Source organism: Vanellus vanellus, assembly GCF_965231255.1.
Source record: "Vanellus vanellus genome assembly, chromosome: 5".
Taxonomy (NCBI): domain Eukaryota; kingdom Metazoa; phylum Chordata; class Aves; order Charadriiformes; family Charadriidae; genus Vanellus; species Vanellus vanellus.
Genome location: NC_138910.1, coordinates 8,058,763 through 8,082,700, shown reverse-complemented (window position 1 = coordinate 8,082,700; position 23,938 = coordinate 8,058,763). Strand labels below are relative to the sequence as shown.

General features: G+C 36.8%; 1 protein-coding gene across 5 annotated transcripts in view; it reads left to right on the top strand.

Annotated features, from left to right (window-relative positions):
- The first annotated feature begins 14,953 nt into the window (after positions 1-14,953).
- R3HDM1 (R3H domain containing 1) overlaps positions 14,954-23,938 on the top strand; it is a 54,744-nt gene continuing 45,759 nt past the window's right edge. For all 5 annotated transcript variants that reach the window (XR_014269199.1, XM_082483160.1, XM_082483161.1 and 2 more), the window contains exons 1-2: positions 14,954-15,045; positions 15,950-16,160. Coding sequence is in view for 4 of the 5 variants with exons in the window: in XM_082483160.1 (XP_082339286.1) it covers positions 15,990-16,160 (171 nt within the window). In the remaining variant the exon portion in view is untranslated. The remainder of the gene's footprint in view (positions 15,046-15,949; positions 16,161-23,938) is intronic.

Genomic DNA, 23,938 nt, shown 5'->3' with positions numbered 1-23,938 from the left:
AAATATCAATTTAAGTGGCAGAGCAAAGTATAACAGTAGTTGATTACCCAGTTCTCTCTTTCCCTTGGATAATGCTTTATTTCCTGTTCTGGCATAGCTGCAGCTTGTTGCTGACCTTAATGATTAAAAAAATACTCCTAGTATCTGCAGTGATATATGTGAATGCCAAATTCAACTATATCAGTAGTCAGATATACATGTGCACACACATGTTTTCCTAGCGTTGTGTAAGGAGACTACTTAAAAGATTATTCTGACATTATTGTAATCTGCATAGTGTGTCGAAAAATTAAAAACTGTTCTCTTTGGCGGCATTCAAAGTACAGACCCTGCAGTGAATGTATTGTGCACATAAGTGCTCGCCTATATGGAATTCATTATATGATCATATAATTTGATCATTTTAAGAAAAAAAAAAAGGGAATTTTATTCTTTAACATCCTGCCAAAGAAGTCTAGAAGTCTATCATGAAGAACAATGCTCCTGTTGCAGGCCAGGTGAAAGAGAAGAGGTGAAACATTAGTGAAAATATCAAGGGCCTCCCAGAATTATGCCTTTTGTATGTACTTTTTTAGGGTTATTGTAGACTTGTTTGTTGGGAGCTAATTGGGTGTGTTGATGGGGCAACACGTGTGATACAGTGCAGCTTTATCTAGATCAAAAGAACTGTGAAGCTATAGCCTGGGGTAGAACGGCAGGAATGGCTGGCTTGTGTAGTAATGTAAGGAGGTAACCGTTGAGTAGAGAACGGAGATAGCCAGAAGTTACATTGAACGTGCCATGCACAAGAAGAAAACAGGTGTTCCAAGTTGCAGGGGGGAAGCCTTTTCCCTTTAATGATCCTGCTGGTCAGGGATGACAGCCAAGGTGTGTGGAGTGTGCGCCACTGCCATTTGCAGCCAGTAAGAGTGGAGGCTTTAAAGACGGAGCACAGAGGTAGCAGAAGAGAGGAATAACAAGCAGAGGAAGATTTAGATTTAGACCTGTCACAGACTGTAGCAGTCTCGGATCTTTTTATAAATGTATATAAAAAACATACACATAAAAAGATCTTTTCGTACCGAGACTGCTACAGTCTGTGACAGGTCTAAATCTTCCTATGCTTGCTGTTTGTTATTTATTATTTCCTATGCTTGTTATATTATAGAAATGTATATTTGTGTATGTGTATGTATATATGCATATATATTTTAAATATATATATATTTAACCTTGTCACTTAAAAATATAGGGTCCTGATCTACTGTTGTTCAGGAATGATAGCCTCCCAAGATCCCATCGCCCCTCTCTGGAGCCCCCATATTCAAAATGCTGCTCCATTTGCCTTCCAGCCTTACTTGGTATGCAGGATTCCTCAGGGTGGTTGCTAGAGAAGTACAGAAGGGGGATTATCATTCTGCAGTAGTACTGCAGAATACTATGGTAGTGCTACAGATGGGGTCATTATAGCAGTTTCTCACAATCAAGAAAATTATAGACCCCTGGTCTGGATACCGACTTTTGGAAGTGTGATAATTAGCATATCATAATAAATGCCTTTTTTTCTACCCCTCTGCTCAGAAAATATTTTTCTTCCTTATTTGTGTGCTGATAGAGGTTATGTGCCAGTCTAGAAAATTATCATGGTATTCATGCTGTCGATGACAACTGCATTTATCTGCTGGCACTGAGCTAACTTACTGTTGTTTTTTAAGTTGTGTTCACAATGCCAAACTGAAGAAATAAAAACGTTTGGAAAGGAAATTAAGATCTTTACAGTATGAACATTTCTGTCCTACTTCTGTATCACATCAGAATTTCTTCTAGTGTGGTATAAACTTTCATTTTGAGAGTAGTCTGACTGTTAATGGCGAAAGTGATTAAAATCTGTACAGCCATTTTATAGCACGTTCACAGCTTCAGAAGGCTTTTGTATCAGTGGCTTGAGAATTACTAATGAGGAGCTCAGTATAGGCTCTGTGCATTTTGGTGGCTGTGCCTGGTGACTGGCTGGGTGTCACTGACAGCGCGGCGCCCAGCTGTTGATTTTCTATTGTCTCAAAGGCTTCAGCAAGTGCCTCAACAGACTGCTTCAGTGCAGACCTACGCACGCCGAGTGATCAGCTACGCATGGCTGTGCAGTACGCTCTCTAAAGGCATACGCAAAGCGTTGTATAAGATATTATGGAAAGCACGTCTTCAGTAACTGCATAATGAAGCAAAATGCCAGTATGATGCAGGTATGTGAGTTCTGAAATAGGGTATTTAAACACTGTCTGAAAGGAGAAGAATAAAATGTCTGTAAACAAATTGCAGTTTGCATTTGGTTTTCCTTTTTTCCACAAAAGCCATTTTAGGCCTAATCAATTAACAGCGATTATCCCTAAATCTCTTCTTTCTTTCAACATTAACATTAAAAAAACCTTTTTCTTACATCATCTGGTTTAATAATGGCATTCTTGCTAATTTTTATTTACTGGATACTTTACTTGTGCTAGGACTGGAAAACCATTATAAATATCTCTGCTAAAACAAACCAGTTTCCCTAGGCAACAAAAATGGGGAGATGTCTATATATAATTTTTTAAGTGTTGCTGTTATCTCCATTTTAATGAGGAACTACAATTAAGATTAATTTTTTTAATAAAGATAAGTTTTGAACTGAAAAATAGAATTTCAAATCAAAATAGGAAGAGTGTTTACAGTAAGCTACATAAAAATGTTTTTTCTTGTGTGGGATGTTGATGACTCTTTTTTTGTATTGTGGACCAAATCACCTTTTGTTGAGATAACAAGTAACTTTGGGTGGCTATTAAAAATCACGATGCTTGATTCCATGAGGATCAATGGTCATTTAAATATTTTTCAGGTTTCTGCACTATTAAAGCATACATCAGAACTGCTATGGCTTTGTTATAAACTGAGCAAAAATACACAGCTAAAGGATTAATGTTTGTTAGGCAGACAATTTTAAAATTCTGGTTTGTTGTTAAATTATGATTATAATCAACATGTTTTTAAGCTGCTAAATGATGTATGTATGTACCTTGTCGATGTGATGTAGTATTTTGTGAAGCTATGGACACAATACATAAGTGAGAGTTGATAGTGACCCATGGAAAGTTTTGTGGTGTTTCTCTTGTTGTTTGCTTTGGTGTTTTTTATCTTTATTTTACTTTACGCAGGGAGACACTTTAATGGTATGGTAATTCACCAAGTTAGTGATTCTTGTTATAAGGGGGAAAGAAAGTGCCTATTGTATTTGAAGCTTTTGCTTCATAACTTTTGAAAGCCAAGCCCAATTCATAACCTTGGCGATCTAGAGCCATGAACAGAATTTTAAATCTGGCCTGGTAACTCTAGGAGAGTATTCCTATCATCTGCTATTGAAATGTCTGTGTCTGGTTTAGAGACCCTTTTTTTTTTCCTGTTGTTATTGGTGGAAATACCAATGGAAAAATGTAAACTTACGTATTCTAAGAATAAAGCCTGAATTCCATATAAAAATGTGTTAGTGTTAGAACTGCTGTGTGCAGTTGTGGATGGCTGTTTTCTAAATGAAATGAAGATTTGTAGCTTTTAAGAAAGCTGCTATTTGAAGGATATTTACTGAAAATAATCACAGGCAATGCTTCAATTTATTTACTTAAAATAACTGGGGGACAAAATAATCCTTTGACTATTTTGAGGTTTTAATTTGCTACTGTATCATTTGAGGACATGTACATCGCATGTACTTTATTTGATGTTACATGTTTTCTGCATATACTTTATTTGTTACGTGTTGTCTGTTAAGTATTTTGATTAGCAAGATGTTTTTTTTTCCATCTGAACTGAAAATATTTATGTACTTCTCTCTTGTTTCTAATATACTAATATTAATCAATTGTAAGCTGAAAAGACTCTTGAAGATACCTTTGGTTAGTTTACAGTTTGGTAATATAAAACAAGGTTTTAAGTTTTAAAAATTTTTTTTAAAGCAACCTTAAGTAGCCCAGGCTATACTTTATTGTGCTATAAAGCCTCAACCATATTTAGTAAGCATTGATAACAGCATAAAGGGAAAACAAGCACATCAAAGCATATTGTGACTCTCTTTCTGTTCCATTTTAAGGCCTTAATGATAGAAATCTAGCTTCAGAGAATGATCTAATAACGGGTGATTCTTCAATTTTTGAGAGTTGTTTTTAAAAGACAACTGACGATTTCTATTTGATAGTTTTAAACAGGTAGATGCTGCAGTTTGGGGTCCTTGATCTGAATGACTTTGTGACCTAAAGGTATTAAATAGATACACAACAGTATTATATGGTGATGCAGAGTATTGTGCTATGTGGTATTACAGAGTGTGTTTCATGGAATTGATGGAGGCCTTCTAAATACATAGTTAAAAATGAGTGAAAATTTTATGGGCAAAAAATATGCAAGAGGACAAAGAAGCTGATAAAGGATGATGAGTGAGCATGCAGTATAAACAAAATAAAGATAAAAAGGGTAGAGTTGAGGATTGCTTGAAAGATGAAATGGCTTGAAGTTGGGGGAGGGTGCTGGTGTGGGGACACAGACACAGAACTATGTGTGCATATGCTGTAAAGCTCCCAGAGTAGAAACGGCTTAAGAGACAGGAGGAGTTTTTCTGCTGTCAGTTAGGTTTCTCTGAATGATGTAAGCTAAGCCAACAAAATCTTCCGTCAGCATAGTTGTTTCTACAGAGCTTTTGCTGGTACAGCAATGTCATGTGAGAAGGGCATTCATGTTTCACCTCCCAAGCCAACAGAACTGTGCTAGCAAAAACTAAAGATATGTCATGTTGTATTTCATAAGCCTTTCTAAATAGTTCTTTCCTTATGCCTTTAGACAGGCATGTTCCTTGGGGGAGGAGGGACTTAGCCATTCAACATCTGTATTTTCCACTAACCTAATGCTATGCTATTTCTGAGGTATGTAATTTTTGAAAGGTTAATGCGGTAATGGTGTTCAGGCTAAAATGGCTTTTGTCTGCCAACATACGTTACCCTATGCAGATGCTTGCCAGTGAGACAATTATATGAAAAATAGTTTTTAGTCAACTGTCTTGAAGTCTGTTTCAGAAATTTTCTTTCCCTCTCTCTCCCTCTTCAGCCAAAAAAAAATAATACTGAGAACAGATCCTACTGGAGCTACAACTATAAATAGTGTATAAACCATTCAAGATTATTTTAGTTGCCCTAATAAGAGTGGACTAGCCACAGAGTTGTGTTTTATAACAATATGCATGTGCTAGCCAAGTCGGTTTTAATCCAACACAGATTGTTCAGTGCTAGAACTTTAATTTCATTGGAAACCCTGAATCTGTTGAAACATGTGGATTGAACATCCCTGGTCTGTCAGGAGGACTTTTGTTGTTCTTCATGTTGGGTAGTTCCTCTAGTCAAAACAAGGATTGTAGTGTTGGTTTGGTTTTTTTCTTAGGTAGTATCCTAGTATGCCAACCCTTTCCTTCTCCTAAAATGGTTAAATTGTCTTTTTTTTTTTTTTTTAATTAAAAGCACATGTTTTGGCACCATACAAAAAGAAAAATACCTGAAGCCTGCTAGATTTAACAGGAAGCTGGAAGCACCTGAGCAGAACCCCTTTGTGATGTTGCATGTAGCAGGTGCTACATCCTGAGAACTGTTTCATTTGCCATGAGAAAACCAAAGTTGTTTACTTCCTTTGATGTACTTTGCTCTGATTGTTTGTATCCTAAAAGTCCAAAGTGAAGTCCAAGAGGAGAACTAATAAGAAAATGACAGTGCTCTGTGCAGAATGCAGAATGCTGAGGAGCCAACACTCCAGGTTACTCTGAAGAAGCGCTGTATGGTGCCAGTGTTTTTTCAGCCTATCGGAGTACAAGTTTTCTGGAACAGAAATTTTGAGTTTCCTATCAATATATAGAATAAAGATTGCTCAAGTCTTGCTGGTTGTTAAATTTCTTATTCCCATGTATGCATCTATGTTCCTGAAGGAGTTACCTTGTTATTCTTTTGTCACTGTCAGCTAAGTGTTTCCATTGCATTCAGTTGTGGACTCGGAGGAGAAGGTGAGGCAGGGTTAAAGATCCTTAGATTATTGCTCAGAATTTAAAATATAAAAGAAGGGGGAGGGATAGTTACTAATAATATGTCTTGGCTTCTCACATGCCTATTACTTTGAAAGGTGTCATCTTTAAAAGCCTGTCAGCTATCTTATGAACAATGGTAGTGTCCTAGCTTATACCCTGAGTGTGACAAAGAGGGGCAATATATTGTGTTTTCACAATTGTTTGAGAGATTGTACTATACAGAACTTCTCACTAGAGAGAAGGAGGTCTTTAAGTATTTTTACAAGACTGAGGGCAAGTTTCAGATTTTGTTTCTGATATGCAGCATTATTATTGTGCAAATAGGTACAGGTTACCAGCAGTATATTATCTGAAGTGTCTATAGGTATGAAGTAGATGTTCGGTGAATCTTGCTGCTGTGCTTTAAGACAATGTCTCTTTCTGTCTTTCCTTCCTCTCTTAAGGCTGTTGACTTTGCACCAGTCAGTGGGTGGGAAGGTAATATGATGGTGCCTTGGTCAGACAAGTGTGAAGCCCCATATCTTGGTGTACACAGTCAGTGAACGTCTGTGTGAGCTTAGACACCAGGCCAGGCTGGAGTGATTGAAGTATAAACATGTTCTCTTCTGCCAACTTCTGCTGTTGTAGTAGTAACTCTGATAGAGGGACAGGACATAAATAAAAGAGCAGATTACTTTGTGTAACCAGTGCAGCAAGGTTAACTACAGCATACCTATGAGAGCCTTTTATTGGGTTTGCAATTGTGGGATTTTCCTTCTGTCTTCTGAATTTTCTTTGGAGGGAGTTTTCTCAAGAAAATTTGCAAATGTCTTCTGGTAAATTTGGTGCTATTTCTGTCCAGTTAATTTTTTTAATGATGTCTACAGTCAGTAAGTAGTAGGATATAACTTGCATAGACAGTAGGACACATCCAGTCCTTAATTAATTTTGGAAGAGGTAGAGTAACTGCACATTATGCTTTTGTATTCCTATTTATCATCATACAGTTTCTTTGAAAATCTGATTACTAAATAGCTTGGGAAATTGAATCAAATAAAAAGTATCTTCTAATGCTAAGGCAGTAAATAGCATTCAGTTGTTAACTGGTTAGTGTACAACCTTAAGACCTGTGTAGGTGGTATCATTGGGAAAAGCATAAATCTTTGATTTAAGTGTATTTAAGTCAATGCAGCATGGATTCATTTGTACAGCATTTTCCAGTACATAGATGTAAACAAATTTAGGGATTTTTTTGATTTATGCTTCAAAAATGGACAAATTTCCTATTTAAATGCTATGTTATGAATAAGATCAGACCTGCACAATGTCATAGTTCAGTAGGGAGGCTGGGATTCTCTGCTCCTGAATTAGTTGTTTAATGGGCCTCAAACTTTAAGCATAAGACAACATGCAGAAAGCATGGGCACAGAGTTTATGTGTGTTGGCTTTTTTGGAAAAAGGGAATAGCTGCCTCTGCATAATTCCAGTTTCTATGTCTCATAATCATACAGAGCTGCTTTGAATTTTCTTTAAAATGAATGGTAATATTAAGATCAGCTGCTATATTATTATAAAAGGTGCATGTTAGATTTAAAAAGTTTTTGAATCCCTGGGCCACAGAGGTAAGTAAAGCACTGAGAGAGGGAGAGTGAGACTTTGGCTGCAGACCCTGGCTTATGGCTGTCAGAGCATCTGTGAGCGTAGCTTGGTCCGTTGGTGGGCAGAACTGTTGCTCCCTCTAGAATCATCCCTTGCTCTCAGGGTTTTTAAGGTGGTGTGGATTTTTTGGTTTTGTTTTTCCTTCTCCTTTCCTCTCCTTTATCACCTGAGGCAGTTTCTTCTGGTCCTTTCCCACCCCTCCCCTAAGAAAAGTTTCCCAGGAAGGACTAATTTGTTCCAAATATAGGTGCCTATCAGTTGTCCATCTTTTGTCTCAGTTAAGAGACCTTTCTTTCCCCCCAAAAAAAGTATTAATCTGCACCTTCACAGCTTTATTTTAATTAGGCTGGTGCTATTAAGGAGTGTCCTTAGTTGACTACTGGGCCAAAGCTGATATAAAAGTCACCGCTGCAAGAAGAGGGAGATACAGCTGTTTCTCTGTCCCTCCTGCTGCTTACTTCATGTTGGCTAGTGCTCGTATAAACTTCCTGTGCACCGCCATAGCTCAGCAGCCCAGCACAAACTGCCCTAGCAAAAGAGCTTTATGGTTTTTGGTCACTTCTTGTTGAATCACAGCATGGAAAAGCTCAGCAAGCACCAGAGCTGATCCAAAGGTAGAGGTGGGACCACACTTCAAGAGCATTGGGCAGAGGCTACAGGGAGAACAAGCAGCAGCGAGACCTCTCTGTTTTGAGAGCAGTGAGTTCTCTGCTGATTTAGCTGTCTGATGCATGGTCTAACTGCCCAAAATTAATTGTTTCTGAAAACTATGTGTAAATAGTGTTCCTCAAGAACTAAGCAGTAGCTGGATGCAGTAACTCCCTTTTAGTTATACCCATAGCTTTTGTTCATGTAAAAATGAGATAATTTTGATCAATATCTTTCTGCTTAAGGCATGAACACTTTCCCCTTTCAACCTAACAAAGAAATGCATGTAACTTTTTGTAAGTGTTTTTGGTTGGTTGGGAGGGCTGGTGTTTGTTCTGATCACAGGAACCCTGAGGTTATGATGCTAATATAAATATGTTTATATTGTGTTTAAACATTTCCTAAAATAATTGAGGTGAAAAATAGCTGGAAAAGCTCTTGTTGTGGCAAGTCTTTTATATGAGTCTTCAAAGATCTCTTTTTCTAGGGAAGGTCCTGACCTTTCTCAAAACCAAACCACACACACACAAAAAAAGCGCTTCACATACAAGGAAGGCTTGTATCACCAATATGCTAGGTGTAAGGCAAGACTCTGTTCCCAGAGACTTTGCTGTACTTACCAATCATTTTTTCCACTTAAGCTGTGGAGGGACCTGCTGCACAAGGCTGCTGTGTAAGTTATGGTAAGAGGCCAGTGTTTGTTGGTTTGGTTTTTTTTTTCTCATGCAGCTACTTCTATAACAGAGTCTTTGAAATAGCATGGATCCTATACAAAGCTCAGGTCTCCCAAAGGAAAAACAGGTGAATTTGTAGATTTGCCTTAAGTAGTAATACACCTTCTGATGAGGACAACACTACTGTAGTCTTTTTGTAGTAAAGGTAATTGTTGTTAAGTGCAGAGCATCTCTTATGTATTTTTTCCCCTTCCTGATACTTACTCTCTAGGGAAGATTATCCTTATAATCCTGCTTCAAAGAGAATAGAAGTAAGTAACCCCAACATTGATTCTTCTCAGTGTGATGGAATACAATATAAATAGTGTAGAAAATAACCTACTGCTGTGATTCCTCTGGCTTACGTACATGCATAAAAGGGTCTTTCTTTTAAGTAGAGGAATGTCAGCTCTGTGACTCCAAGCTAGGGAATTAAGAAAATAACTGTAGTGAAAGCAAACTTAACAGCAAAAATGTGTAACTGTAGATATCTTTTATTTAATTAATGTAGTCTGTTCTCAACTCTGTCCCCGCTGTTTTGAGCACATTCCCAGCCTCTTCAATTAATTTGGTCATGAAAAGCATTCTTGTAGGGTTCTTGTAGTTGTGAATGGAGCATTCCTGGTTGCTGGTCAGAAATCTTCTGTGTTGCATCCTATGTTCATCTTCCCTAGGATTGCTTTTCTGAAAGACCTTGGAAGTATGAGGTGTTTTGGAAATGCTTACAGGAAATGTAGAGGTACTAGAGAGAATCAGTTTCTGTCTGTATGTCTTTTCACATTTAGCATATGGAAACTATATAACAAATGTAAAAAAAAAAAAACTGTACAAATTTTTCACATGTATGTAAAAAGCTGGGGCAAATATTAGACTTTCTTACTGCCTGTCTCTGTGCCTTAATATTACTGCACTGTCTGCCTCAACTGCTTCTTGATCTTGTATCTCACCTGTCTTTCCTGTGGTTGCAGGCCTTCCAGTGCTGGGATAGACAAACAATTCAACTACTGCTGCTTCCTGCTTTAATTTTTAATACATTGATTGGTTTTGCTTTATTTTCTTTCAACTCTAACATAGATATACAGTACAGCAAGTACAGCTTTCTCTGTACTGTTTCACATAAACTTGGTCTGGTTTGAGGGACAGTACAGATGGATAATTAAGTTCCAGCCTTTAGTGCTCGAATAATGAAGTTAAAGCAACTTGTGAAGAGAAGTACAGCCTTACATGTAACTAGAGTAAATGTTGAGAGCTAAGACAAGGTGCTGCATACAGTCTGGAGATTTCTGAGTGACTTGCAACAAGCCTTACTGGGAAATTCAGCACTGACTGATTTTTTTTGAATGTTGGGTTAGGGGGTAAACTACTCGTAATCATAGTAAAAATGAGGTAGGTGGATATTGTCTATGACAAGGGATACTGTTTTGACCTGCACAAGGATTCTGTTGAAATACTTGGTGAACAGAAGCCTGTTTAAGAAATAAATTCTCATTTTACATTTCCATTGACAGTGTGTACGCTTTGTTTGTTGAATGTAGATTTTTTCACCTCCATCCTTCTAATCCAATTTCCTGCCCTGAATTTGATTGATACCAGTTATTTTGACAGCTGTTCCTGGGGTCTGTTTGACAGCAATGATATCCATAATAGCATTAACAAAGAACAAAAAAATCACCTTCTGTCTTTTACCTTCATTTTAAAAGAAAAAGAATTGATTTCTTCCATCATGGGCAGAGCAAAGCTTCCTATCTCCATCTACATTGCTAACAAGAAGGAGATGGAAGTCTTGATGCCTGTTAGAGAAATTGGATTACATTGAGTAGATTCTGTTCCCAGAAATATCCTCGCTCATTATAAGTCAATTTAGTGGGTTTGCATATGATCATTTTCAAGTCAGAACCTGAAACAAAGGACCCAGTGGTTTTCCATGTATCATGATTCAGGAGGCTTCTGTCATAAAACTCAGCAATGGTTTCTCAATGTTGTCTTTTTTATCACGTGTCCTCTGAGTTGTGCAAAAGAAAGCAATGAGAGTGCAGCATTGACAGTTTTTATGATCTTCTGACTGAAAAGCATATGTCTACATAGTATTAGACTTTCATCTCACAGCTGATACTCCTTTTCAGACAGAAAATTATTACATTCAGAATAGTTGCCTAGACAAAGTGGTTATCACTTTTCAGACAGAGAATAGAATTTAGGACGAATGGTGGTGGTATAGTGTTACCAATATGATGAAGAAGGGGAGGAGCATACATTTCAACAGTGTTTAGATGGGGTCAGCAATCCTGAAGGCTAAAGAAGATAAATATGACATGTCATCCTACACTTTTCTGTACTTGTACAAGTCCTTGTACTGCCTGCCTATTAAAGTAGGTGCTTATTGTTGTCACCTATAAAAGGCACTAAAATTGGAAGGCTGTTTTCATGAGACCTGTTGCTAGCTGTTTGAATTTTTAAGTGCAAAAACAGGTAATGTTCTACCACTAATATTCAGTCCTTTCAACTGTTTGGATAATTTTAGGACAGAGGTATCAAGTGCCTCTCATTAAAATCTGCTGACCTATATTGGTCTGTATCGCCATCCAGTCTATGGCCAGTGTTGGGATTCAGTGTAAATCAACTTAATCAGTTTGCTTACTAGTACTTATTTTCTCTTCAAAGAGTAGAGTGACTTTTTTTTTCCTGTCCTGCATGGGACATGAGAAATTAACATCCAAATATATGGCAAGGTGAAAGAGGTGGGATTCATAAGCATGGACTGTGATCTGTCCCCCCTCTCAGTCTGCAGCACATAAAATTCCTTAGATCCTTTTTAATCCAATCTGTGCGAGTTTGGAAACTAGAACCAAATTATCTCAGCTATGAAAATTATCTGAATTAGAGGAAACTTCAGGGATGGAACTCACTATTGTGGGTTGAAAACACAAGGTTGCATTACCAATTTCAATGAATCTATGGCTGTTATTAATGAAAACAAAGTGCTTTTTCAGGTAAGCAAAGATTCACCTTTCTATTATGCATGTTTTGCTGTTAATCTGAAGCATAGGGTTTGCCATTTACTCGTGGGTGTGCATATAGTTGTTCCGGTTGACTCAAAATAGCTACATTATATAAAACCAAAAAATAGATATTATTTTGTGTGAATTAAACTACACAGCTTTTCCTTGATTCTGTCCCTTTTACTGTAGGTTACATAGCACAAAATCCGCAGGCTTTAAATCTATCTGCAGGTGAAAAATCTATTCATAACAAGTTCTAAGCTGATTTGCAGTTAGGTGGTTGTAGAAAATAAAAGGACTTTTTTCTTGTGCATCAGTTTTCTGGATTGGCATAGGCAAGCAAATATGTTTGCAGCATGAGTTTTGTTAACTGGGTATGCTGATAGCCTTTTTTTTAAAATGGTGTTGCAAAGGAACACGAGCTGTTAGTGAATTTGATATAATTAAACAAAAAAATACAAGATGTTTATTACAGTTACTGCTTTTGTAACTTGTATAGGAGTAGCAATTAAATTACAATTAATTTCCAAGATTATATTTGCAACTGCACATAAATGTTTTTTTTTCTGTCTTCTGTCTGTAATCTTTTTTTTTTAACATTTCTCTAAATATAATACAAATCATACGTCAGTCACCAAGAACAAACAGCATCTCTGTTGAAGTCTTGTTTACAGTAGAGGCTGTTAATCTGAGCTTCTTCATAAATCTTAAATCACTATCTGGCTTGTCCGTAAAAACGAACTCAACAACCAAACATCACTGCATATCCTTTGTTGCATTTCTGCACCTTTTTATTTCCAATTTGTTCTTTCATCTGTAATCCTTTCCCCTCCATTAGATTCAGTGAATAGGATCTCTTACAGGCTCAAATCACAGCTCATCTTTTATCTTTCTTTTCCATACATCTTTGCAGTAAGATTTATGAAGTCAAAATGTCTATAGTATCTCATGTGTCTTACCAAACTGTATGTTTCTTCAGATCTAAAAAAGTAATTGTAGCCAGGCTTTAATTTCACCTGCAAGGAAACCTGGAAGTCTGTGGGCTGTGGTGCTGCTCTTTCATGCCATCTCTGTCTTCTCAGTCGTATCGAGGGACCAGTTCAGCACAACGAGGTGTTCTCCTCGGTTGTAACTATTTAACTTAGCACTTTGGGAAGAGGTGTTGGATGCTACACACTGTTTAAATGATAATTGAAAATTCTTCTTGCCCAAGTCTCTTTTGCAGGATTTATTTGGGTAGGAGTACATTAATCTTCATTCCTTTTGTGCATGTATCTTCTGAAGTGTTGCTTTCTGCTGTTTTTATGGTTGTTTTCCAGGATGAGATCAAGAGATTGCAGTATCTTCATGTATACAAAGCAATTTGAATAAAGGCTGGTGATACTGTTGTGGAATGTAGAGAATAGAAAGTATTTGCTTTCTTTTGTTTCATTGTAAAACCTGCTTCCCTCCTTCAGTTCTGCAGGTTTCTCTTGATACAGGATATGGCTTTTCTGTCATGTAAAGTCAGTGTTAAATTTAGCTAGTTTTCTGTTATGCTTGAATTATTATTGTTGAATTATTATATTGGATTATTAAAACAGATAAAAGGCTGGGCGTTGTCACAGCCTGACCTTGTAATTTGGATATTACCTGCTTTCTAGTGACCTCATACTGAAGAATGCTTAAATGGTTTCAAATTCTTTCAGCTAAGATGCAACTCGTTGCAGATAAGTCACATGACTTGTCTTTCCATCCTTTCTTCCTGCATGTAGTGCAACTCTTCATTTTGAAAATGAACAGTTTAGTGCAGGTTCTTTGTCTACACCGATTAAAATCATGTTTATAATCATGGAATAAATGTCTCATTTGTTTCTTTATTTCACTTCAAACAGTTCTGATGTTTTTCACTTGTTTGATTGTTTTCCTGAAACAATTCTAATTATCATGTAGTTCAACTGAGGTGACAGAAGGTGTTCTTGATGTTTATTATCACATGTACTGTTTTTTAGTAAGACGCTGGCTAGTCATGAGAAAATTGTTTGGGCAAGGCACTACAGAGATCCTCTTCAGCTATTTTATTTCAGTGTATCTTTCACAGGTTTCAAAAAGAGTTACTTGTGTTCTTTGCTTTAGGATATTTTTGCTCTGTTCATAGGCTACATCTTGTTTGCTATTAGATGCATGCTTCCTTGTGGGTGGGGATATTACTTATTTCTCAGAAAAGCAAATCTGTAAAAGAGGGAAGATGGAACATTGTCAGTTTTGTAGAAATTCGTAAATCCTCATTCAAGGGCAATTAACTTTCAAAATTGTCTTCTGTAATTCAGGTTGGCTAAAATATGGATTATGTATTGTGCTTGTAGATTATTAACTATGACAGAGAGGAAAAATGCTGTTATGCTAACAGGGATTTGTGAGCTTTCATGGCCTATTACTCCTCCACACCTGCTGGGCTGCTTATTTCAAACTGTGTTTTCAGACTCTTCTGGAAGATACCTGCTTGTTTATAGAAACAGAGTTTCACTAGGAATGCCAACAAAATTTTTATTATGAATACTTGTTAACTCTGTAATACAGAAGAGTCTTGGAAGTCTAATGAAAAATGTTATTACTGCTAGATAAAGAAAGTAGAATGAATAGATATGACAAATGCTGATTTCTTCTATGCATTTTTTCTTGAAATAACTATTTAAGGTTTTGAGTGTCATCATGTTCCTCCTCTCCTCCTGTTCCAAATAAAAGTACCATGTATTTCCTTTGATTGATTTTTATTTTATTTATTTTTTTTTTTTTTTAAGGCATTCAAAAGGGATGTTCTTGCAGATTCAAGACAACATAGTTCTGTCCAGGACTCTACACTGGGGATAAGGACATGGGACTCCTCCTGCCAGATTCCAGATGGTTCATTACAACTGACATCTTGGTTGACAACTGTGAAAAGGAACTTTGGATTATTTTATTTTATTTTTGTGGAAGACCACAATCCCACTGTAGGACATATCAGGTACTAAATCAGAATCTTACTTAGACTTTTCCGTAATGTTATTTGATTGTTATTTGTTTTCTAGAAGGACTTCAGGCACTCAGAACTTATTCTTTGTTTCTTTTAAGAAATGGAAAATTATTTTATTTTACGTCTTGCACTGTAGCTAATTAATGACAAGAAGTTTTCTTTCTTAAGGAAAATTGGGGTGGTTCTATTATAGCTTTAATTATTAGAGTTATCTTTATATAGCATTTAAAGTTATTATAAATTATTATTAATATAAATGATAATTACCAATAATGGTGGTTGTTATCCTAATTACCAAAGCTGTCTCTTTCTGGTTTTTTTAATGCTTTTGAGATAGTGCTTAATTTTATTAATACTAGTTTTGCTACATTTAGAAGGTAGGATAGTTCCTGCATTCAGAACTTGTCCAGTTGTTACATGGTAACTTGGAAACTTAAGTTTTAATGATATTTATGAATGTTTGAACGCTGGTTGCATTATGATTCATCTATTTACTTTCAACCCTTTTAAAATAAATCTATATGTAATTCTCTTGTCCTTTCAAATGAGAAAAGCTTCCCTTGTTTCTGTTGGAAGCTAGTTTGATTTGTAGTATCTGAATGCACAAGTGTTTATTTTAAAATACAGAAGGAAAAATCTGCAAGCCTTATCCTGTGGCATAGCTCTTAGTTCTTCTTTGTATAGATGTCTGTTATTATAAACCTCTTGATAAAAGTGGTTAAAAAGAAAATTATCACAGTCTCCCTCTGATACAAGACAGGGAAAAAATCATAACAGGAGGAGGGATATCTTTTCCAGCAAAATCATGTTTATTTTGGGTAGCTGTTTAGGTGTGTAGGGTTTTTTTTAATTATTTAAAATTACTCAGTGATCCATTTTTTTCTTTGTCTTAAAGGTTCCATATTTCTTATAGAATTTTAAAATAACCTTTTCTAATGAGGATGTCTGATATTCTTACTGTAAAAGATGAAACTGATGCAATGAAGGGTTCAGAAGCTGAATTTAAAGATCCAGACCCAGTTGAAAACCTTATAAAATCAGGAAGTCAGGAGCAGATTCAGGCGGAAAAGGATGAAAATTGTCCTGATAGCAAAAACGATATGCCGGTAAGAATTTTCTCATTTTATTTTTCACTAGTATATCACGTTAAATAAGTCTATGTCTTGTTCTTCTCCCTTCCTCATGGTCCTCTTACGTGTTTCTTTGGTACAAGTCAGGAAAACTTGCCTAGTGTTGCGGAAGCAAGTAGGATGGTTATTGCTTCCTCTCTCCTCCTTTGTCCCACTTGTCTGTTAATATTCATGTAAATATGACAGCCATTTTTAATTGTATGAAATAGATGAGTGATTTTCATGGGAACCAGACAATTTTCCTGCATTTTGTGTTTTCCTGAGTGCACGTGTGAAGTTGAGGTTTTTTCATTTTAGCAGAACAAGGGAAGAATTTGGCACTTGAGCTGTCTTTTGCTGTTCCTGGATCCTGACTGAATTTCAGAGACTGGGCAGTGTTAAGAATACGCTATGTAGTAATAGTGTGGTTAGATCAAAACGCTAAAATGTTAAACGTTGCTTGTACGAACAAAGCACTACAGCACAGCTCAGCATGTCTGCCCTGAGTAGAGGTGACCAAACTAGGGGTCTTGAGCTATGTGCAGCTTACAGGTGGCTCAGGTGTAACTTTTACAGCAGAACCGTACAGCATAAGGCTAAAGTAATCGGATGTAGGTAATCCAAATCCCCAGGTGCCAGAGGAATCAAATCAGCAGAGCCCCTGAGGCCAGTAGGTCTTGGTCCTGCCCTAGCCACCAGCAAAAGGTCCAGCCTCTTTCTCCCTACGTCAAAGGCGTAGTGAGCTGGTGAGCTATCATCCCGTCCTGGCTGTTAGCCAGTGCTCCCCATACTTTCCCTTTTCGTCCTTTCTTCACTGTTTGACAATTTTGGTACGTGAGTTATTAGGTAGGAAAGTTTAGGCAGTCCTCATGCACACGCTGAAGAGCTGATACATATAAATGAATGGCCTTTGCAAGGTGGGAGATGTACCTATGAAGAAATTGTGGCATCAAATTTCAAGAGAGAGAGAGAGAGAGAGGGGGAAATAGTATGGAAATATCTTGTATTAAAGAAGAACATACCAATAAGGATGGGTTAAGAATTTACACCAGCAGATTTAATACCTCTGAGGTTTAGTTGTGCAGTTAGTGTTTATGATCAAGAGCCCTGAGAGACGAGTCTCATGTGGGACAAACCAGCTAACTCTGGGCTAAAGCTGCTCGCTTGGTCATTGAAAGCTGTAGCTATCTTAGAGGAGGTGAGGAGTTAAGGAAAGGAACTGAAATTTTCTGGCACAATCTAGAAAATGGGGTAAATTTCTGAGAAAACACAGAAGCTTGTGTTTGACAAAAACTTGTTTTCTATAGGATTTTTTTTGTCTGTGGGTTAATAATAAACACTTCAGATGAAAATCCTAATTGGGGTAAGGGATATGGCAGTATTCTCTTGTGGGTTGCAAAAACAGAACAGTAGCTTATTAGATTCTTGTTATTGAGAATTGAGTAAAAGGTTCTTTTGGGAGGAGTTTTGTTCAAGACTAACAATTCAGTAGTCCACTGAGTGAAGTAAGCTCTATCTGCTATGTTAAATTGCTTCCAAAGAAATCTTATAGACCACTGTAATAACAATACGGTTTTACACTTTAATATCTGCTGGCTTTATTAAGGCTGACACTGGTGATAATTTCATGGAAAAAATAAATCCTTAAAATGAAATACTTCTTCTGTAACGTATGAGAAATAACTACTACTGAAAAGCTGGTAGATGTTATAGCTGAGCTGGTATTTTCTTTAATCAGTGGAATGTCCCAGTAGTAAGCCTTAAAAATTAATTTAAGGTTTATTTATTTTCATACAGTTCAGTAACTCGGAAGAAAAGCTCATTCGCATTTTCTCATTCAACAAATTTTAGTGTGGAAACTTCTATGAGACTCAAGTGGCAAATCTGCCTTCCTGCAAACAAGTGTAGCTGTATAGTCAGGCCTAGTCTAGAGAAATGAATCTGTCCGTGCTGTCGATGGCTGTAGGGTTTGGTGAGGGGGTTGGTTGCTTGGTTCTGTTCTTGTACAGGAGTAATTGCTGGTGGCTGAAATAATTATCTAGCATACACACGAACTGAACAACTGTGTAATGGAGGCTGTTTGATGGAGACAGCCTTATTGTTGTCTCCATTTGGTGTTGATGGTGAGGGTTGTGTCCCTGAGTCTCCATCAGAATCAGAACATTGCTGTTCCATGAGTAGTGTAACTTAAAACTGAGTTTGTAGGCTGAGGATGTTGACTTCCACAGTGGTAGGAGACTGTCAGTTACAAAGTGAAACCTTGCTTATGTAAGCCCTTTGCACCAATTCAAGTCAGAAAAAGTTAATGTCACTTGTCCTGTGGTAGCTGCTAGTGCAAATATATATATGTCATATATTTGAGGCTTTTTCATTGAAAGCATGTCTTACACTGAAATACAAAACAAAAATTTTGGCCTGTCCATACTAAACAAAACTTCTGGGAACAGTACAGTAGTCAGCAATTTTTTAACTAATGGATGAATAAATAGTTTGACTAGTGAAATTACACTGGATGATGTACTACTTTACATTGAGTGCAGGTTAAATGTTACTGTAGTGGTGGGGAAAAGAGCAAAGGATTTGCTGAGAAACGTTAGACAAAAGGTTATCAGAAGCTTATTGGAATTTGTGGTTCTTTTGTTTACTAATTGAGTATATCAGGTTGGGGGGGAGGGGGTAATTGTAAGGTGTTTGGGTTTGGCTTTCCTAGCTAGTAGCTAATTGCTTAATAGGTTTCACACCTATTGGCAAACTACAATAATATACCTGAATGCAGTTATCACTTGATTTCCGACTTCTTTACAGCCAAGTAAGAAACAGGTTATGACCCTTCCTCTGTCCAAACCTGTCACGGTTTGAGTTCAGGTATGTTTCTGGATCTTCACAGTTCCAGAAACTGGTGATTATATTTTGAAATGTAACTGTGGCTCTAAATTCCAGATTATTTTGAAACGTTGTGCATTAGTAACCTAGTTGGTGCAGCATACGCTGTTGGAGGTACAATGTGAATGAGAAAAATAACCTTACTGGAATACATGGCTAGCACTCCCCATTTCTTTAAACAGCATATAAGTATAATTTATATAGAGATTATTAGGGAAGATTTTTGAATTGTCATACATTGAAGTGACCATCGAGTAACATTTACATGGGACTGGAAATAATAGGCACTCATATGAAAAGTACTTTTGCAGAAGTCACGTGCATGTCAGCGCTAGGGTAGTTTTTGTGATCAGAAAGGTTTTGGTTCACTAGTCACTGTTGCCATCTGACCTGGATATGGTCGACAAGTGGGAGGCAACATACTAATTCTGAATTAGCTAGAATACAGTGTCTGAATTTGTTGCCTTTGTCACTGGATAGTGGGACAGGCAATGCTTCATCCACTATAATGACTGCTGTTAATGTGTCAGAAAATATTGACAAAAAATTAAATAAACAACCTGGATTTATCTTATAGCATAGTACCTTTTATTCACTGTTAGGAAGACTATTTAAAAAAAAATATTTAAAATCTCCATAAGAATTCATGTTGGCTCATGTATAATCCAGAAAAGGAGGTTTGTTCTTTTACTACAATCCATGCCTTCTGGGAGTCAAGGGGGGGGAAGAAGAATGTTAGTCTTAAATATTGTCACCTCTGCACTGAAAAATAACCATTAATAAGTAGATACGAGGTCCTTGCTGGGATTAGGATTGCCAAGGCAGTAAAAGACAGAGAGCGCAAGCTGCATATCACTACATATCAGGAAACGCACTTGCAAGCTGTGGAGAGTAAAACCAAAATACCGCCAACAAAAAAGAGCCTCATAAAAGGATAGAGGCTGCTGCATGAATGCAGGAGTTGTATGCATCCACCGTATGATACGGGCAAGGCAAATGTATTAACTGAGTATAATTCTGGTTTGGATTTATTCTAATTATGCAGATATCCCTGTCCGTTAGGGGAGTTAGATTAATTTTTTTACTTAGCAATTAGACATTTCTCTCTACAAGTTTCTTCCCTCCATACTAGCACAAACCTTTGTTTTCTTTCTTTGTTTCACAGCTTGAGTTCTCTGAAGCCTTTTACCTCTTCCCCAGCTGTTTTGGTCTTGTTGGGGTTTACCTATCTTTGTCTCCAAAATACATGACTTAATACTTTTTAATAGATAAATGATTGAGCGGATTCTGCTCAGTTACTTTTGAACTGTTGAAAATGTCTCTGTGTCCAATGGTGAAACTATTTTTCCATCAGTCATCCTCTACTGTGTCATGGAAAATTGCTGTCACTATCACTAATACAGGACAGACTGTAACCATAGACCACACTGTTCTTTCCTTCAGTATTACAAAGCTATCTGTGGTTGTTAGGACTGTAGCCCTTAACTGGATTTAAAATTGAGACCTAATTTAGAAGAAAGGTGAAAACCTGAATGTCCTTAGAATGCTCTTTGTTCAGGTGTGTCATGTCATGCCTGTCCTCTGAGATGCCCAAACAGTACTTCAGAAATATGGTACTTTCTCACAAAAACCTTTCCCACTTCTAAGTTTGCCATCTTGTGCCTGACCTGTTATCCAACTTGTTTAGACAGCATAGTGATGATAGAGGAAAATGTATAACAGCTCCAGATCTTTACTTTGTATTTAATATACTTGATCTGTGGAGGTAATTAGGAAAAAATAAAAGGGGCAAATACGCCTTCTGAAAACCTAGATGTATATGATTGAATGTATTTGGTAAACTCTATCTTAATTCCATCTTTATTTTGTAGTTGGTCTTAAAAGGTTGTTCGTCTTAATTTTTTTGTTTTGTTTTTAGACAAAAACCTAATAATTTTCATTATGCCATTGTTTAGGATACGTGCTTTTAAACACTGTTTTGAAGTCATGCCCATAGTGACTTTAAATGGGGCATAAATTTATTTTTAATCTTGCTTTCATTAACATAGTGTTTTCTCAAGTCAGTACAAGCCTGTGAGAGCTGCAAATAAAGAAATTGTTTAATTTACACTCACTAAAGATTATGCATTCTAAAGTAGCTATAAATTGTTTTTCACAAGCGGGGAACATAAAGATGCTCTGTAGGAGCAAAACTTAATAAATGCAGAGAAATTAGGATAGAACTAAAATGTGTAGACCTGAAAAGAGAGAAAATATTCGTCAACAACTACAACATGTATTTACTACCTATTGTCCTGGAATTCCAGTAGAAATGTAGTTATCCTCAATTGGCATTGTTTTGCTTGAAAAGGAACTGTTCCAAATCATCATCAAGTTTTGTGAGTGCAGTTACTGTTGGTATCGCGGGAATTCGGGGTTTGTATTTCCAGGCACAGACCTTACATTATAGGCCTTTTCTCACATTAGCTGTCCCTGCAGTCCAGCTGTACCATATTTATTCCAGTGCTTCTTACCTGTTAAGTGTGTGGTGCTTAGTCCTCACAGTTACAGCTGGATGTGGGGACTTGTATTTCAGGTTTTGTCATCCTTAGTCATGTAGGAAAGCAAGGAATCCACGCCTACCAAAGGATTGTTTTACAAGGCAGTGGTTTCTAGATAACAAGTCTTAATATGATGGGTGGGATGATACTTATCTTGTATAACTTTGAGGTTTGAGTCATTTCAGTCAAGGGGGTATCCCATTCCTACAGTGGCCCCCCAGCTCTCCCCACTGGTATTGGTGTTGGTCCATAAAAATTAAGTGCTCATGAAATTGAGAACCATGGTATTCAAACACCTTAGTTTACTATGCTGAATATCCTATATTGCTTTGATTAACTTATTCCCCATAGATTGCAAACTCCTATATTTTTAAAAAAAACTTTAAAATACAACATAATTGACAGTGACAGTTGGGTTGTCTTTCCAACCTGGAAACAGAATTCTAATTCTGCAAGCAAAATGAAAGAGGAGATACAACACATGTAAAACACTTAAACGAATGTACTATCAAACTTGTCCTATTGTGACTGAAATCCGAAAACCACATTAATTTTAAACATTCTTATAAATAATTCAGATTTGATACTAGATCACTTCAATTTCAATATCTCGATTAAATTTGGAGGCATTTGCTTCACTTTTTATCTGGCATGAACAAACATACTTAAGTTCTGACTGCAATGGATTCCTGAGATTTTACTGAGCTAAGTTGAGGAGGAGATATGTGCTTTATACAGATCTTAATTAAATTTAATTATTATATGCTTCCTGCTTCCCAGCAACAATCTCTTCTCTTTTTCTTAAAGCACTCTTAAAAATAATTGAAATATGTATGTCTTATCTAATTAGTGAGCAGTAACTTATGTGTAAAGTTTTGGTTTAACAGTATTAGAAATTCTGTTTGGCTAGTTTCAAATGTCTTATATCCTGCATAACTAAGTAGATTTCCCCTCCCTTCTTCCCACCCCCCAAATGGTGGGTCTGGGGTGTTTGTTTCCATAGACTCTTCTCAGTTATATACTGTCTTCAAAGCTTCCAAAATTTTGCAAAAGGTAAACAATTGCCCCAATAGTAGGTTCTTCTGCCTCTTGTTTTGACAATGAACTCAGTATTCCATTGGCAGTGCTGATTTGATTTTAAGTTTACAGTACTTGATTTGAACCCACCTGAGATAACTGATCCTGGAATAATTGATATGAGGGTGGGAAATAATCCAGTTCTTGAAAGTTTAGTAGCTTGCTATAATAGAAACTTTGCCAGGGATATGCGGAGTGCCAGCTTTCAATATGCAACATATGCTTTCAGCATAGCTGATGGAAAGAAAAAAAATATTTTGCAGGTAAGAGCAAAACTCAAAGTCTCTGTATTGTTCCAGGTATGAGAACATTTGAACTGTCTTTGCTCTAAATCTCTCCAGGCTTCCTTTAAAAAACTGACGATGACTTCAGTTAGTTTTCAGTGCTGCTATTTAAAATCCTGTTATATAGGGAAATGAACTTAAATGAGTTCCCCTTCTGCTGCTCTTCAGCTAAGCTGGTGCAACATTGAAAATAGACATTTGGGACTTGAGGGAAATTAGAGAAATACTGGTTGTTCTGCCTCTACTTCTTAGCACCTTTTTCATCAGGTTAGGTGTTGTTCTTATGTCCTGCTAAGAAATTAAGGCACTTGATAGACCTCTGCTCCTATGAGCCTCGGGCAGGGAGGGCTGCCTTCGTGTAGGATTCAAATGGAGTTTTTATTTAGTTTCCTCCTGAAAGGATGCCCCTTTCATAAAGGAGAAAGTATTGTTCCTTAAACAAGATTTGAAATAATAATACCAATGTTGCTTTTTTCTTACAAATACTAGGCCTGGGCTCAGTAAAACCACTTCTGTTAAAGGCTTGTCTATTCATCAGTTTTAGCTCTACAGTGAAACCAGTACTTAAATTAGAAGTACTTGCAGTGGCATAACATATTCCTGTGTAACTGTCACAAAGGGTTGAGTTAGTTTAAACTATACAGTTAAGACGTTGTTAAATGCTTTTGTTGACTCAAATGTACCTTTTAATCATGCATACTGTAGCAAAATTCTCATAATACTTGTTTTAAGAGAAACAATAGCAATAGAAGAAGGGATCTGGGAGGATAAAGAACATATTAATGCATAGTAAGTTACTAAACTAAAGAAAAAAAAATTACCCTGTAGCCCATTTTAAAATCCACTTTTGTAACTCCTAAGATGAAAGAAAAAAACCCATATATTTTAACCATCTTATGATAAGTCATCATCTGTTCCCCTGGGAGAGGCAATGCTTTTTTTTTTTCCTTCGTATTCTTTTTCCAGGTAGGTTTCAGGAATAGGAATAAAA